Source organism: Lissotriton vulgaris, chromosome 10, assembly GCF_964263255.1.
Source record: "Lissotriton vulgaris chromosome 10, aLisVul1.2, whole genome shotgun sequence".
Classification (NCBI taxonomy): domain Eukaryota; kingdom Metazoa; phylum Chordata; class Amphibia; order Caudata; family Salamandridae; genus Lissotriton; species Lissotriton vulgaris.
The window spans coordinates 30,346,823-30,364,816 of NC_141698.1; the positions used below are offsets into that span (position 1 = coordinate 30,346,823).

Consider the following 17,994-nt stretch of genomic DNA (forward strand, 5'->3'; position numbering starts at 1 on the left):
CCTCTCAATCCTTTTAGGCCCATTGTGGGTGGCTCCAGCAAACAATGGTACAAGGGGTTTGTGATCGGTCACAAGTTGAAATTGTTGTCCGCAGACATAAAGATGAAAATGCTTGCAGGCCCAACGGATGGCCAAAGCCTCTCTCTAAATTTGTGCAACTTGAGTCTCTTCTGCTGGCAGTGCCCTGCTTGCAAATGCAATGGGGACCTGTTCACCTTATCTTACATATTACATCACCCATGACAACTTCTGTTACACAATTGATAATATCACAGCAACATTTGCAGTGAAATTATTGCTGAGAAAACTGTGCATGGCGGGGGCACAAGTTACAGTTACCTTAAGGCATGAGTTATAGTTACTTGAGATAACTATAATTATAACTGGTGAATTTCTGTGGCTTTTAGAGTTTAAAATACTACATTGATACTGGACATTTCACCTAACTATAACGTCACTTGAGTGTGTATATATATATATATATATATATCTCCTCAGGGAGTAAAACTTCTAGAGTTTGCAAAGCTCTAACTGTCACTGCAACAATATTGCTGGCATACATGTGTGTGGTGATATTTTGTCTTAGTTTTAGTTACCTTAGGGACCGATTTATAGTTACTTGAGAAATTTGGTGAATTTCTTTGGTTATTAGAGTTTAAAGCTTGACCTTGGTTTTGCACATTTCACCTAACTGTTATATTACGTCAACCTTTTGTTTTTTCGGTGAATTTCGAGTTAAAAAAAAAATGAAAATCAATATTTATTTACAATATGTGAATCCAACCCCCGCTGTGCATGTGGTCCGGCAGAGAGTTAGCTGCAGGGCCTGGCCTGTGGACAGGCCTTGCCGCCAGCTCCCTGCATTCAGCCAGCCCCATGCTGTGCCCGGCCTTTGGTCGTGCGCAGTAGGGTGTTGCCCACAAGGTCTGACTGTGGCTAACCCCCAGAAAGGGAGCCAATCCCACCCTCCACAGAGCCTTCGGTCGTGCAAGGTGGGGGGTTGCCTACCGGGCATAGCCTGAGGATTGTCTTTTGACCAACCACTTGTATGCAGCCAACTATCCGTGGCCAATCCCCATAAAGGCAGCTAACCACACACTGCGTCGGGCATTCGATCATGCATGTTGTGGGTAGGCCTAAGGGCCTGGCTGTGGCCAGATCCTGCGGCACCACCTGCATGCAACTAAACCCACGATGCGCATGGCCTTTGGACGTGAAAAGTATGGGGTTCGGCTCAAGGCCTGGCCTGCGACCAAGCCCTGTGGCCAAACCCCTCAAAGGCCCTCAACCTCACACTGCCTTTGACTGTGTGCTGTGGGTGGTTGGCCACAGGGCCTGGCCCTGGGGACCCTATTCATGGCGCCCGGTGTGATATTTTGGGGGAAGGGGCACACGTCCCCCTCCCTGGGCCTTTAATTGCTCAGGGAGAAGGGCTGCTTGGCCCCCTCCTTTTTTGGTCGAGCTGGTGTACCAGCGAAGCATCTTTTGTCAGCCACTTCCTGGGAATGTGAGACAGGGGATGGGCACGCGCAGGGGATTCTCCCATGTGAGCGCGCACGTTCACCCACACGCCGTGCACATCTCCTGTTCCCATTGCCAGGAAGCGGAAAACACATACATGCAGACACACACGCGCGCACACACACACACACACACAACAGACAAACTTGCACACATACACACAAACAGACACACGGGCACACACACAGACAGACGCACGCACGCACACACAGACACACTCGCACACACACGCGCGCACACACACACATGCGCACACCCCCCCCCCACACACACACACTCACCGGGCTCTTTCCGCGTGACCCTCTCTCCCTCGGCAGCCAGCGGGTCAGTCTCGGTAACATACGGGGCTCTCCACGAGCACGGGAGCCCCGCTACCTCACACGCAAATCTTCCAGCTGGCTTCAGGGGCACAGGAGCGCGGGGTAGGCTCCCGTCTGCTTCCTGTTTGTGGCCTGCCCCCGTCCCAACACAGGTTGCCTGGCTTCCTGTCCAAACCGGGCTGCCGCGGTGAGTTTTTCAATACCTGACTTGTTGTTCTTTGCTCTTGTTACCAGCTTTTTTTATGGACATACAGGGAAACTGGCATCTGTGCGGCGATATCTGAACGTGCTGCTCTACAGTGTTGATACTTTGTTATCCGGGATTTCCGAATATAGACACACAGGGACACTGGCATCTGTGCGTCTATATCTTAGAGCTTGATATCTTGGAGCTTTGTTCTCCTGTTAGTGCGTTTTGCCATGATAATACTTCACTTATTTGATCGGGCCCCTGTACAGTGTTGATCTTTTCACTGCGCTTTCTTTCCTGTTAGATCTCTTGGAGCTTTGTTCCCTGGTTAGTGCGTAGCTTTTCACACACAAGCATATGTTTTTGAGCATATGTTTTTTTTTGTTTTTTTTACATTGCTTTGGTGCCACTGGATGGTGCGCACAAGGACACTGGCATCTGTGCGGCGATATCTTAGAGATTTCTTCTCCGCACTTCTCATACTCTCACAGACTCTCCCTCTTTCACACTCTCACTAACACTCTCACAGACTCTCACTCTCTCACTGACACTCTCACTCACACTAACTCTCACTCTCACTGACTCACTCACACTGAATCTCTCACTCACACTGACTCTCACTCACACTGATTCTCTCACTCTCACTGACAGACTCTCCCACTCACTCACTGTCACAAACAGACTCTCACTGACTGACTCTCCCACTCACTGACTCACTCACTCACTGTCCAGACTCTCACGGACGGACTCACCCACTCTCTCTCACTCACTAACTGACTCTCTCACTCACTGACTGACTCCCCCACTCATTCTCACTCACTGACTCACTCACTCACTCTCAACACATATTGCATTACAAATGCAATAGGTGTCACATTTGCGAAAGTTTAAGCTATTGACATTGTAAATGACAATGCTATTAATGTATCTATTTTCAAAACCAACCCATAAATAAAAAATGTGTAATGTACAATGCCAATAGCTCAAACTTTCCTAATGCGAAACCTATTGCATTGCAAATGCTTGTTTCTTAAGTTCACGGTCCTGAGGGATTGGTTTCCCAGGGCCAAAAGCAGCCTTGTGATTGAGTGTGTGCCCCCTCCCCCTTTAACCATGGTGGGCTCCGGAAGATGGGGTTGCCGGGGCAGAAATCGGCTTGGAGAGGGGGGCTGTTCACCCCCTCCCACTTTACAAATGCAGCCAGCCCTCAGGGGATGGGTCCCACGGGCCAAAAAAGGTCCATAGAGTGGGGTTGAGTGGCCCTCTCCCCAGAAAATTGCAGGTGACCCCAGGAGTAGGTCCCTGAGGCCGAAATCAGCTTGGTGAAGGAGGCCACTTGCACCCTCCTCTCCCAAAAGCCAGGAACCTGGCCCACCCATGGGGCTTAAATAAAGCAGGCACTTGAGACTCTGCTTGTTCTTTTTGCTAATTTTGCTGCAGATTCACAGATCCTCTGCAAGTTTGTTGCAAGATTATTAAAAAACGTTTTTGGGACCAGCTTCCTTGAGTCTTTTTTCATTTACTGCCACAACTTCCTGGTTTAGGTTGTGGCAGTGAATCAGATCTCAGTTTGAGATCTGTCAGGATCTGCGGAGCCTCCGCTTCCCTCGATATCACAGTCTTTGAGCATTAACTGCTTAAAACTACTGAACCCAAAGCACTCTTTAAGGACCTAGTTCTAGCTTTCTGCCAAATCTGGTGTAAATCCTTTCTACGGTTTAGGTTGTAGGTGTGTCTAAAGTTCCAATAGGAAAATTAAAAGGAAAAATGCTTTTTAGAACCCCTTTTTTCCTTTGCTCCTGCCTGACGGATCACCCTGAAACTATCCAGGGGCAAACTAGGCAAAAAAGAGCACACTTCTGGAAAGTTTAGTTGCGATTTGTCAAACATCGCCAAAGTTATTAGCAACACAAAAAATGTAAAAATCCATTATATATATATATATATATATATATATATATATATATATATATAAATATTTGTTTGTGCGTGTGTGCATGTGTGTGTATGTGTGCGTGTGTGTGGGTTTGTGTGTGTGAGTGAGTGATCAAAAAATGCACCGCTATTTCCGCCGGGGCTGGTGTCAGTGACTGCAACAGTCACGTATCACAAAGAGTCCAGAAGAAATGTGGCACATCAGCTAACACACAACTCATTTACATAGGAATGACGCGTTTTGGCTATCTCATAGCCTTTGCCAAGTTGAAAAAGGCTATGGGATAGCCGAAACATGCCGTTCTGTGTGATGAATAAACTTGTGTACGTTAGCTGGTTTGCCGAGTTCTTTCTTCCCCACGGGGATTTGTACTCTTTGTATATATATTTTGTTGGTGATAGTGAATTGATGAGTAGTTTCAAGCATAACTTTACTGAGACATTTAAAAGACATGAGGGATTGAAGGCTAAACTGGCTTATAACATGTTTTGTTTGTTAGTTTTGATGTGGCTGATTAAGCGGGATTAGTCCAGTACTTTTGGGTATGGTTTTCATTCACATGTGGAGAATTGTTATTAGAAAGTATTATAGACTGGACTGGTTGAGGGGTAATTAAGGTCAGATTTGACTGTGAGATTTGGCCAGCATTAGATCTTTGCTGGGAGTTTGTATGGTGTCCAAAGTTAGTTAACTAGTTAATTGAGATAAGTATCTGTTTCATAGAAAACATGTTTTTATGTTATGTTATTTTATGTTAATAAAGCTATTAAAGCACACTTTTACCCAAGGTTGTCCTGGCGCTGAGCACTGCCTAGCTGGTTTCCAGAAGAAGAATATGGCTATTGGGAAAACAACCATGTTTTCAGCCCCTTATTCAGTAAGGGACTGAAAACATGGCAGATTGTTCCGACCTTTTGCAGCACAAACAATGAAACTACTGCCGCCCCAGTTAGCTTTTTTTTACACGGGGAATGGTCCCTTGCTTTGCTTCCGAGGAACGCAACGTTCTTCCGGGGACATACCATTGAAGGCGTTTTCCCAGATAATCAGCGCCACTGCCCATCAAGGACTTAAAGACCGTGCAAAGCGCTTTGAATTGTGCACATTCTTTTACTGGGAACCAGTGAAGGTGTCGAAATCCCGTTCTAACTGAGACGAACCTTGGTGTGACCGTTAGCAGCCTGGCTGCCACATTTTGCACCAGCTGGAGTCTGTTCAGATGTTTCTTTTGAATACTCAAGTACAGACTATTACAATAATCCAGCCGCGATAAAATGAGCGATGTGACTGCTGTCCTAAAGCTGTCCTCTGTTAAAAAGAATGTTATTTTCTTCAAAATTCTAGGGAGGAAGAAGCTCGTCGAGACAACCCCACTGACCTGATCGCCAAAGGTAAGTTTGTTATCCATAATCACCCCCAGGTTCTCGGCTTTCATAGTGGGGGCTGGGGGCATTCCCATTTTTTCAGGCCACCAGAGGTTAGGGTTATTGCCAAATATGATGACCTCCATTTTTATAACGAGCAGGGCAACTACATGGGGGTGTGAGCTTACATTTGTATGTTCATTTTAGGTGTGCGAAGTGCAGGGGGTGGTGGCACACTTGCTCGAGCATTGGTTTGCCAAAAATGAACAATTTTGTTGCCTTGTGTTTTTATGGGAAAGTATTTAATAAAAATAGGCTTTTCCATTAGGTCCTCTTTGAAGGGAAAGTGGGAGATACATTTAGACAAATTTGCCTAAACTACCTGTGTCATGGCTCTCACAATGTTGCATATTCTAATAGTAATTGATAACGTTGGGACAATGGATTCAGTGATGAAGATCTTAAAATGATACAGGATTTTCCGTACTTGGGAATGAGCGAGTGGACTTCCATATTTTAGCCTGAGGGACAAATATACGTTGAACTGTTTTTGGGTGTCCAGACGTGAAATAATCCACTAATGGTCGATCTTTGGGTTTTTAGAGGCGCATCTCGTTTGATCTGACTGGTGAGATTACTTGAGGCAGCAATAACTAGTGGATGAGTAGGGGAGTGGCTAGCACAATGAAAAGTTATAACCTTAATTTCTATGTATTGTACTAAAATGTTTTCCTAGATTTTATGAAGTTTGTCTAAAGAATGGGGTTATCCAGTGCTTAATTTGAGCTAGTGGTTGCAGGTGGGGCCCACCAGCACTCATTTTTTTGGGGACGGCACTTATTTTTCCTCATTGGACTTTAATCCAGAGCAAGAGATGGAATTTCACAAAACGGGGAAAAAGAGGAATAAAACGATGTAAATGTGACATAGAGAGAAAGCAGGGATGAAAAAGAACTTGCACGAGTGAGATCAAGGGATGGACGAAAGCGGCATGAGGAGGAATCAAGACTACACAGCCTTAGCATTTGGCAACTCCAATATCAGTCCCGCTGGCCATGAGCTTCTGAGCAAAACGTTGGGTCCGCGGCACTTATTATTTTACAAAGTAAGCACTGGCCCCTTTATCATGAACAGAAATGACTGAAAAGTGGTAAACGTTTTATTTAAGCTTAATGCTGACCAAAGCAGGTAGCGTGAGTAGATATGGTGTAGGAGACCTTCAGCAAAATCATATACTGGGCCAGACACAATTGGTAGGCACAAGAGTGCTGGGGAAAGGGGTGCGGGGTGACAGAACATAAGACCAGTTACATGAGCTCAGTTCTGAAATTAATTCATGTGAATTGATGTGGTGCAGATCAAGAGAGACCAATGACACTCTCGACCACTACAGATAAATAACATATGTGTCTGTCACTCAACCTCATATGATATTAATGGCAGGGTAAATTCTTTCAGTGTCTTTTTAAATCTCTCCACACTTATTCTCCAGGTTTCTGAGCGCTTGTGTTGGTAGCTCCATGATTGTATATCTTTGACACCAGATCTAGGGAGACTAAGAGTAAAGCTGCATTTGAATGGAAACTTTCTCATTATCTCAGCCTTGATGGCATTAACTGTTGAGTCTCTCATCATCTGCTGAATGTCCACACAGGCTTCCACTTTAGATTTGTGTTGTATGCCATGTATGGACACCCTGCAACTTGTTTCTGTGTTACTTTTCATTTTCCTTTTTATTTACTTGTTTATAGAATGTTACTTTTGGTCTGAAGCTGACACATCCTAGCACACAATGAAAGAGAAGATAATGAAAGGATCATTTAAAAACTATAAAATGTTCACAAACACCTACTGAAGACACTCCAGCCTGAATATCAAAGTCCATATTTAATACAGAGATGAGACAAACTGGTAATACAGTAACACATTTATTGTTGTGCAGATTGAAATACATAAAAAGGTTCAAAGAAGTAAAAAATTCACATTTTGCAAATTTATAATTCTTCACTTGTTGATAGAAGTATAGGAACTATTCACCTTCGGTTTTCTAGGAGAAAGACACATTTATTAAAGCATAAATTTGAATATGTATTTCTATAATGACACAATGTGAGTTATTAATGACAGCATCAAGCAAGCATTTTACTAAAAATAAGTTGAATCTTTCAAGGGAGCAAAATATCTATGGAAAGAAAGTATTAACCCACAAACAGCTTTGTATTTTTCTAAAATGAACACTGGTCAAACGCGACCAATTACTTTTACCAGACTTATAGTCAAAACATTTTAGAATTGGCAGCCTTGAATATCTAGTCGTTATGACGGCAATATCAATCAATGAGTATCGCTAAAGGCGTTCACTGTCAAGAACAAGTTTGTAGTTTTCATAAAGAAGCAGTTTTTGTGTGGGGATTAAGAACGAAGGTCTTATCGTTCAAAAGTATTGTTTTGTAGCAAAGAGGTGATTTTCTTTACCTCATCTGACACTAATGAATTTTCTTATTTTATATCAGTAGAACATTTTGTGTTATGATTTACACATACATATGAATTCCATTCATTGCGAAAGTGAAGGAGCAGCAGAAGAACTCCTAAGAGAGATATACCATCTAAAAAAGTCATTTTGAAACAAGTCCAAGTAGAGCTGCAATTCTCTGATCTTTCCTGCCTGGACTACTGGAGTGCCATCTAGGTGGCCATTCCTTCGCGCCTCTCGATGTCCAGATCAATGTATTCAAACTTTGAACCTCTTCTGAACTCAAGCATACATTGACTTTGTACATAACAATTGCTTTAAATTATTTCCAAGTATTTCCGCCATACACACATTTTCAACTCAGTAGACAAACTCTTCTCAAGGTCCTAAAAGTTGACAACTAGATCCAAAACTCTTTTTCCTCTTAGAGTCTCTTGCTGCAAGCTTAAAAAGACACAGAGCTAACCATCTTCAGTAGTGCTTCAATCTGTCGAAATTCCACCCTGTTCATGGTTTTGCCTGATCCCCGAATTACAAAAGCGAAATACAATTAAACTTTGCCTTGAGCTCCCTTCTGTAAGTCTACCTCACTCTTTTTAATCCGTCCACTGCAACTTCAAATTCGTTAAAGTGCTCCAAAGCTGGTACAGAGTATGATGTTAAGTTAAAAACTAAACACAAAATCGTGATTATGATGTTTGTTTGATTTAGCTTACCTTGCTCCCAACGTCACGACTCTTGGTCCTGAGTTTATTCACTTGGGATTCAGCAATGTCGGCCCTCTCCCCTGCTTCCTCAAGTTCATGTTGCACTTTCCTGAATCGAATCAGATGTGAATTGGCTTGTTCCTCCTAATGGGACGAAAACAACAAAATAAAAGTCACCTGCATGTAAATAATTTTCAGACCTACCCTAGCTGCACAATGCCAATGGAGAAGCGTGGCTCAATGGTTAGAGCGACAGACCCTGATGCAGATGTCTGGCCTGGGACCAGGGTAAAATTCCCGCCTCGGCGGCTCTTAGACTCAATCTCCCCGGACCTGATAATTCTCGCCTCGGTGCCTAGTCTTATCGTGGGTCCCACTCTGTGACTCTGGGCAATAGCTTGCTTAATCTCCACAACGGCCCCAGCAGCGCTTGGATGCCTGGCTTCACCTTGGGGGTGCCCAGGGGTGGACATCTCACAGGAAAGCCAGGAAGGGTTCCACAGCGGTATGAATACAGCGCTACGAGACCTCTGGGTAGAGGCGCTATATAAATACAAACACATTTACATTTAATTGTAAACAGGATCGTTTTCTATTGCTGTTGTAAAAACGCATCCTAACATACTTCATATCCTATCACCTTTAACATTTGTGTTTGTGCACATAAAAGGTGTGTATAGGTGGTGTGAATTCTGGTCTACTCATCTAAATGGTATAAAACCAGAACGCTTTTCTTTGACACCACATGTGATAGGAATGCAAACATCGTCAAGTACCAAGATTTGGCCCTGATGCGAGCTGTTTTACGAATTTAAGTCAATAGAAAATCATTCACCTAATCTGAACTTGAAACTGCTGGACCTCGTCTTTCTTAGGCGCATATCTGAATGAACTATTCTAAACCAGAAGTAAATGGCCCACATTTGTTCCGCGCATGTTGTGTCAGCCAAGACTACTGTTGTTCCTTATCTGCCATTACATTATGTGTAACTCCACTGAGCCTGTTCCTTCACACATGTGCAATCCAATTGTAAAGTTTTCAATTGTTTAGATCAATACTTGCAGCTCCCATCTGGGCTAGTGGAAATCCAGGCTCTCGCTGCACCACTGAGAGGCTCCTCTTTTATTTTAAATCTTTTTATTATATTTCTTACAACAAATAATTTGTAAAACGCTGCATAGGTTAACCGAAACCCCCAGGTTTCTGTGGCACACAGATGCATAGGAAACATCAAGTGCCAGTGTCCGCCTTAAGTTAGAATAGAGTTGCTAAATACTCAGATCGGAAAATGGCACAATTCCATCCCTAGGCCCACACAGATCACATCCATTCCATGCAATCTCCTACCCTATGGCTCCCCTCCATCACTCCCCATCTTCCTCAGACCAATGATCCCATAGCTTTAAGAACTTCCGGAGGTAACCCTGTGGGCAGTAGATCAGCCACTCTTCCTGCCTACACCACTCCATATTGGATTCCCAGTCTCTCAATGTCAGAATCTGTGCAGTATCCAAACAACTTATCACATCCTTCCTTGCAATGAATGTGTACCTAACTTGGGTCACCTCTCCTCAGATGCCCAGGCAGACCAACGAGGAGTGAGCTCCAGCAATTACCCCAGCACCCCAGAGTGCCTAAGTTGAACCCCCTCCTAGAAGGCCCTTACTCTTGTGCATCCCCAAAGTGTACGGAGACGCATTTCCCACTGTCCAAATCCCCTCTGGCAGCGTGGAGTGCAAAAAAACGATGGATTTAGGCCCAGATCTCTGTACTGGGGTGAATGTATGACATTGTTCTGCATTCTGTCCATCAACTGTTGTTTTTGCATTCTTATCTCCCATAACACAGAGCCTTGTGCGCGTAAATTATACCCAGTGCAACAGCTTTGACTAAATGAGCCGGAACCCCACCTGGATGGCAACTTCCCTGGGGTATTTACAGGCCTCCTCCCACTCAATGTCCTCCTTTATACCCAGGTCTTCCTCTCCTCTTTCTTACAGCTTCTGTAACGGGGCATGGCCATTCATGAGGAGTTTGTAATACAGTTGTGAAATAGCATGTCTACAAAAAGTGGGGCGACCAATGAGCAATACTCCAATGGGCCAACGCACCTAAGTCTGACTGCGATGGCTCCAGTGCCAATCGACCAGCTGATCGCATTCCAGGAGAGGATTCTAAGATAGGTGCCCCCGGCTAGTTGTTGAGAACCCATCTGTACCATTGTCTGTGAGTAATCCGAGTGTTCCAAATGCCCCCATTTGCTACTTTATTCCCACTCCCTCTATAGCAGCTGCGCCTCCCTTCAACTGTCCCCTTCCAACCCCTCTCCCTGCCACCTTGTGCTGCAAGTATTGAATGAGCCATCCCTCAATGCTCAAGGCACCTATCACCCCCCGCCCCCAACTTTGGGTTTTGTTGTAGCACCATAACTAGTCCAATAGGAGTATTGCGTGGCCGGCCCTGAAGGTTCAGACTCCATCCAGAGCACAGCCAACCTGCTCATATCACAACCCCACAGCACCAAACCCCAGAGGGGTCCCATAGGCATCCTCCATCAGGTGTCCATCAGGCGATCTTATCGGTTGTCATTGCGTGACCCTCGGGAGGTACACTTTCTCAATGTCTGCGCAGGAGCTAGTCGATCCATCTTCCAACAGCCCCAGATTCAAAGCAAGGGCCACTGAGGGCTGCAGGAGGCCTCGTTGTAGCTCCATGACCATCTTGTCCTTATCTCTCTCCTTTCGTGCCTCAGCCTTGGTGGGATCACCTTTAAGCCCCGACATGGACGCTATCACAGCTGTTGAGTCTGCCACCAGGGGAGCGCTCTTCAGCATGGCCCGCGGCATTAGGTGGCCCTGCCTCGCCAGCCAGTCCCACACCTCCTTTGCCTCCCTGAAGAAATGAACTGATGTGCCCACCACCACCAGACATGGTCAGAAACAGAAAGGCATATTTGAAGTTGGGAGGCCACAGATGTTTCTTGACAAACAAAAAGGACTCACATTTATGTTGGACTGAAGTCGTATAGTCCGAGTAGATACTCGTCGGGCTGTACTTAACCAGCCAGGTCACATGAACTGGTGCCAAGTGTAGGATGTTGCCCTTAAAATTTAGCAAGCCAGCCACTATTAGTCTGGTTATCACTCCAGGTACCGGGGACCGACCCAACACCCTATGCACCCTCTCCACAGAGAACAATGTTGTCACCCTTCTCCCCCAGGACCTCAGAAGACAGCCATTGCTCCACAAAGAGTTACCTCAAGGGTCCCTCAGTCTAATCCGTGACCCCCACCAAATGCATATTGTTACGGCAGGTGCGCCCCTCAGTATCTTCCACCTTGGCTGATAGGACTTTTATCTCCCTTTGCTGCCTGGTCAACCTGTTCTCATGGTCCATCACAGCTGGTTGGAGCTGGGCCATAGTCGACTCTGCATCAGTGACCCTATCGGCCAGGGTCAATAGATCCACATCAATCACCACTGCCTCTATTTTATGCTCCAGTTCCTCCTTTGTATCTAGGATGGTTGCCAGGATCATCGCTGTGTGGGCTTCAAGTCCATTATGCACCCCGGGCCAGACGGGGAGAGATTCATTGCCAAGTCACTTCTAGCCCCACTGAGGGCCCACTTCTCCGCCTGGCACACCAACAGCTCTAACTGGGATCTGAGCTGCTAATGTCTCTGCATGGCCCACTCGTTGGCCTCGCTGCACCAGAAGAGGTGTGGTGGATTCCGATGGCATGGGCCGCAGCCGTCCACAGAGGCATTGCGTCTTGTAGTTCTGCCCACCCCCCAGGCTAACTCAGCTCCCAAGGACTATTCTTGTTGTATCTTGGCTCAATCCGAGATCCCTGGAACCCCCAAGAAGGCCGAGCCACACAGGCCCATCTGACGGCGGGTCTACAGCACCCTTGCCGGATTCCACGCAATTCTCTGTGGCTTCCTGTGCCTCTTTATGGTGCCGGCCCAGCGCAGCCTCTGATACCACTGATCGCTGCACCGCCAGCCTGGCACACCTAGCGGGACGCGGCCCCCACTATGCTCCATATCGGGCCCCTCCAGCGCCCACTGGCTCCTCTGTGTCATCTGGCACTTCTCCTGCCTGTCAGCCATCAGCAGCTGAGGAGAGAGCTCCACCACTGCCAAGCTCACCACACTAGCAGCCTGCCGCAGGTGGCTCCTGGAATTTGTCCTCTAAGCCCGTCTTGGACTCCACAGCTCCTTAGGGTCATCCCCAACACATCCAGGTCCCCAATTAGTTACACAGGGGCATGGGAATGAGATAAATGGTTCAGAATACTCACATCAGCAGGCCAGTGCGGTCGAAACATTGGGCTATGTGTCAGACTCCATTGACGCATTGGTCACACACCCCTACGAGGCACCTCTAATACAAAGTTCTGACATGCCCAGCTGTCCGGCTAGGGGTACAAACTAGAGTGCTCTTCCTATTATCAGAATCTGTTTGAGAATTTATAAAAGTAAGTGACGGCGCATTGCTTTAATCATGACTGTTATGATAGTTTGTTCTCTTAGAGGACAATTTCTTTTTAATATATATTAAAAATTCTCAGCTGTGCTTTTCAACATTGCTAGTGCATAGTGTGGCAGTTAGATTTTTATCACATATTGTTTGTATAATCACATTGTTATGGAAAGAAAGTCATTTTGTGAACCAGTAGCTCTATTTTGATGTGTGCATAGGTGCCTGTTTCACATAAATAGTATGTTTAAATATATTTTTTAACTTACTGTTTCCTCAACTTGTCTCTTGTAAGCTTTGACCTTTAATTGCAATTTGTCTGCTAGGTCCTGGAGTCTTAGGACATTTTTCTTATCCTCTTCAGACTTTAAGCAAAAGGAAAATACACATCATCAGTGCAGTCTTTGGTTGTACTTTAAATGACCACAGTCTGGTAAACTTAGAAACAAATGTAGACTACGATATAGAAGATGTTTACTTTGATGAGAACATCAGTATGTGTGAGGATGTACAGTAATTAGGTGCAAAGAAATCTAGAGAAATTGTAGTGTTTAGATTTCTGTTAGTATTATGCTGCTATGCATGTTCTTGGGTGTTGCAAAACGTTCAGTTAGGTTATCAAAGTCACATAAAGATGGTAGACTACAATAGCTTCTGAGACACACTGGACATGTCTTCTGGTGTGAGCAGATGTAGTTGTCCAAGGCGCCTTAAGTGAATTGAGGACTTAGAGAGGCTGTACTTAAAAGGCAGTACTTTTTACATTATAAAAGCAGTACTCTCAGAGGAGCTAAAAGAAAAGCTCTTCTGTAAACAAAGGGAACGAGGGGTACAGTCAAGTTAAACTTCATGGAGAATAGCCAATTATGTATGACTATAACAAAATTCAAACAGTAAATGTACAAATACCTGATATGTCAGTTCCTTAACTCTTCTCTCATATTTGCGAACACCCTTAATGGCTTCCACTCCACGTTTCTGTTCAGCTTCCAGCTCGTTCTCCAGTTCATGGACCTGGAGTGGAATTGATATGGTTATACTATTCCCTCACAGTACCCTACCTCCAGACCCTAACAATTCGAACTCTGCTGTGTAACTCACTCTGCTCTCCAGTTTTTGGAGCTGCTTCTTCCCTCCCTTCATCGCGAGTTGCTCAGCCTCATCCAGGCGATGCTGCAGGTCCTTCACGGTCTGCTCCAGGTTCTTCTTCATCCTCTCAAGATGGGCGCTTGTGTCTTGTTCCTTCTTCAGCTCTTCAGCCATCAAAGCAGCCTTCATGAAAGCATATAAATGTGACTTACTATAGAACAAAACAGATTCTTTTGAATCACATTCTTCTAATGAATCACACTAACCACAAAAAGTCATACAATCCATTTAGGTACTGTGAGAGTAAGGAAATGTTTTATTTGACTGAGCTTTTAAAATTACAATTTTCAATAAGGAACCTACATCGGTAATGGCCTTCTTGGCTTTTTCTTCAGCATTCCTGGCTTCCTGGATGGCTTCCTCTACTTCGCTCTGGAGCTGGCTGCTGTCACTCTCAAGCTTCTTTTTGGTGTTGATCAAACTTGTATTCTTAAAAAGAAAGAAACATACATTCAACATTAACCTGTGAGCAACTGGAAAACCACCAAGTTCATGATTGGTTTCAAACCACACTATTTTTCGTGATAAGATATTTATATATATCATGAAATGCATGCCAGAAAAAAAGGTTCTACCTGAGAATGGAGGAGCTGCAAACGTTCACTGGCATCAAGAAGTTCTTGTTCAGCAGATTTACGAGATCGTTCTGTCTGTTCAAGAGCAGCTCTTAGCTCTTCAATTTCCGCCTGTTGCAGATTGTTTCTACGTTCAATGACAGCCACCTGTTCCTTCAGGTCTTCTTGTCCCCTAGTAGCATCATCAAGATGTAATTGGGCATCCTATAAAAAAACAACCTTGTTATGACTGAGCTATCTTTACCCAAAAGGAAAGTTAGAACCCCACTTGTATCCTGTTATTATCAAAGTACCTTGAGTTGACCTTGTATGTTTCTGAGCTGCTTCTGTGCTTCTGCAGCCTGGCGGTTGGCATGGCTGAGCTGAATCTCTATTTCATTAAGATCTCCTTCCATTTTCTTCTTTACCCTCAGGGCATCATTCCTGCTTCTGATCTCAGAATCCAGTGTGCTCTGCAGAGAATCTACAGCCCTCTGGTTGTTCCTCTTTAACTGTTCAATCTCCTCATCTTTTTCTGCAATCTTCCTGTCAACCTCGGATTTCACCTGGTTCAGCTCAAGTTGGATTCGCAGGATCTTAGCTTCTTCATGTTCCAATGATCCCTTTTATAACATAAAAATACAGTTTGAAGACCATTGCTCAGACTCACCAATTTAATTGAATTGTTTTATTGTTATTAACATGTCTCTTGTACATACTTCTGCTTCTTCCAGGGCTGTTTGGAAGTCACTTTTTTCTTGCTCAGCCTGTTTTTTTGCTTTTTCCAGTTCATGAATAGACTTTCCAGTTTCTCCAATCTGTTCAGTAAGATCTGAGATCTCCTCTGGAAAGGATATAGATATACAATGAATGTAGCATAATTTCTAAAGAAATATGTATTAACCTTTGAATAAGCAATATAAAAGAGGTCTTTAATGAGATTAATTTTTATGAGAGATTGCTGTGCTGATTTTCCCCTACAAACAATTTGTTAATTAATCATTTCTCTTTTTGTATACCCGAAAAGAAATTGTTTGTACTGTGAGATATTCGACTGATTTCTAGGCCATTATAAATAGTTTGACATTTCTCATCTGTAGTTTTTATAAGTAGTCTTCTGTAAATATTTTGGGTTTGACCTTTAAGTCTTGTCAAGTGGTCTCCAGCAAACTAGTGGCTTTTTCCATGCTTATTTTACACTGTCTCTAGTTAACTTTCAATCCACTGTCTTTTTCCCGGCTTATTTTACACTCTCTCTAGTTAACCTTCCATTATTTAGCTGATCACAAACATATTCTTTTGATTAATTTCTGCTTCAAAAAAATGCAGTAAACTGTGCACAAGCCTCAGAGTCACTAGCCTCTTATTCTGTCTTAAATGTTAACTCTTTGTTCAAATCACTGCCCTATTGAATGTACTTCATTCAACCATGGAGATATCATTTAAATGGGCCACAACAATTTTCAGAAAAGACTCTGAAATTTCATAGAGAGAGTTTGTTACAATGGCAGCCAGTCTGACTTAGAAGCATCTTTCGTTGCTGACTTAGATGAATAAAAAATGTTGGACAGTTTTCTTTCCCAATTCGAGAACAGAGTCAATCCAAAGATAGCATCATTGATGATTAAAAGAAACTTAAGTGCGATACATCTATAGTTCAGGGGTTGCTATTTCTCAAATGAACAATAATGTTACAATCGAAAAAAGATTTTGTATTTTAAAACAGGCATCTTAATCCCTTATAAATCACTAATATTTTTGGCCATTATGTTAACTAAATTTTACTGAGAGATTAAGATTGGCGAAATTGTTAACAGCTATCATGTATCTTGAGTAACCTGAGCTTCATTAGCATATACTGAGAAACTTACGTTGCAGGTTCTTGTTTTCACGTTTCAAGGTTTCAAGGTGATCCAGAGACTCCTCATACGCATTCTTCATCTTGAACAGTTCAGTACTCAAGGAGCGGGTATCCTTCAGCGTGGCTTCTAATTCAGCCTGGCCTTCCTCATACTTTTGTTTCCAGTCTGCAAGGACCTGTTAAAAAATGATGCAGTACACTTAGTAAATCTGCACAATGTACATCAAATGCTTTCTATGAATCTTTGTGTCAAGTGTTACCTTATCGAAGTTCCTCTGTTTCTTGTCAAGAGCTGCGGCAGCACTGTTAGCTCTCTCAACATCGACCATGAAGTCCTCTACTTCAGACTGTAGTCTCTGCTTGGTCTTTTCCAGAGATGCACACTTGGAGTTCACAGCTTCAACCTGTTCCTCAGCATCCTGAAGTCTCTGAGCCAGCTTTTTCCTAGATATTTGCAAGAACCAGATTATTATACAGTGGGAATAACTCAGCTATTTCACATCAACATATATTGGCTTATTGAACTCCGCATACTTGGCCTCTTCCAGTTCCTCTGTCCGCTGAATGGCATCAGTTTCATACTTGGTCCTCCACTGGGCAACTTCCCCATTGGCTTTCGACAGAGCACGCTGGAGCTCTGCCTTGGCTTCTTGTTCTTCTTCATATTGCTCACGAAGCAAATCGCAATCATGCCGAGCAGATTGCAACGCGTGTGCCAAGGCATTCTTTGCCTGTAAGTAGACCAAAATGTAAATACACCTTCACAGTATTAATGTTGTATGACACAGCATTTCAGTATGAAAGAGTAGAAGTGTGGTGCTGTTTTTGAATGACATTGGTTCAACAATAAGTGCATTATGTTGTTAGGTTATGTAGAATTGTAGAGCACAATATCACCCGGGAGGGTATCCTACTACTAAGCAGGTGTGAGCCTAGTCAAACCTAAGGCCTAGAGGGGACATTTCGAAAAGCCAGGTCTTCAGCTTCCTGTAGAGATCAAAAAGTATGGGGGGGTCTCTTAAGTGTGGTAGTGTGTTGTCCCACGCTTTAGGATCAATGTAAGAGAGGGCTTGACTGCCAGGTCAGCTTTCCCTATGAGAGGGATATATACAAGTAGGGGAGCGGATGTGTTTGGCAGGTTTGAGAAAGCAAATGCGATTGTTGTCGTTGGTGTAGGAGAGGACGTTGATGTTGTGAGAGTGGATGATGCTGGCTAGAGGGATCGTGTATGCGTTGATGAGGGTCGGGCTCAGGTAGGATCCTTGCACAACTTACCAGATGAGGTTGCATGCATTTGAGGTGGTATGATTGCAGGCAGACTCGCTGGGCCCTTCTAGTGAGGAAAGAGCAAAACCCTTGGAGTGTGTGTCCCTGGATCCTGATGTCATATGGGCGTTGGATGAAAATAGTGTGGGAGACTGTGTCAAATGCT

At 44.1% G+C, this 17,994-nt stretch overlaps 1 protein-coding gene across 1 annotated transcript in view; it reads right to left on the bottom strand.

Annotated features, from left to right (window-relative positions):
• Nucleotides 1-7,240: 7,240 nt before the first annotated feature.
• Nucleotides 7,241-17,994, bottom strand: part of LOC147684412 (myosin-4-like) — a 59,368-nt gene continuing 48,614 nt past the window's right edge. Inside the window, exons 29-40 of the mRNA XM_086940340.1 lie at nt 17,097-17,293; nt 16,823-17,006; nt 16,573-16,738; nt 15,421-15,545; nt 15,016-15,324; nt 14,723-14,926; nt 14,451-14,576; nt 14,100-14,270; nt 13,908-14,012; nt 13,268-13,363; nt 8,524-8,658; nt 7,241-7,378 (exon numbers count right to left, since the gene is read on the bottom strand). Of these exons, the coding sequence (XP_086796466.1) occupies nt 7,361-7,378; nt 8,524-8,658; nt 13,268-13,363; nt 13,908-14,012; nt 14,100-14,270; nt 14,451-14,576; nt 14,723-14,926; nt 15,016-15,324; nt 15,421-15,545; nt 16,573-16,738; nt 16,823-17,006; nt 17,097-17,293 (1,836 nt within the window). The 3' untranslated portion in view covers nt 7,241-7,360. The remainder of the gene's footprint in view (nt 7,379-8,523; nt 8,659-13,267; nt 13,364-13,907; nt 14,013-14,099; nt 14,271-14,450; nt 14,577-14,722; nt 14,927-15,015; nt 15,325-15,420; nt 15,546-16,572; nt 16,739-16,822; nt 17,007-17,096; nt 17,294-17,994) is intronic.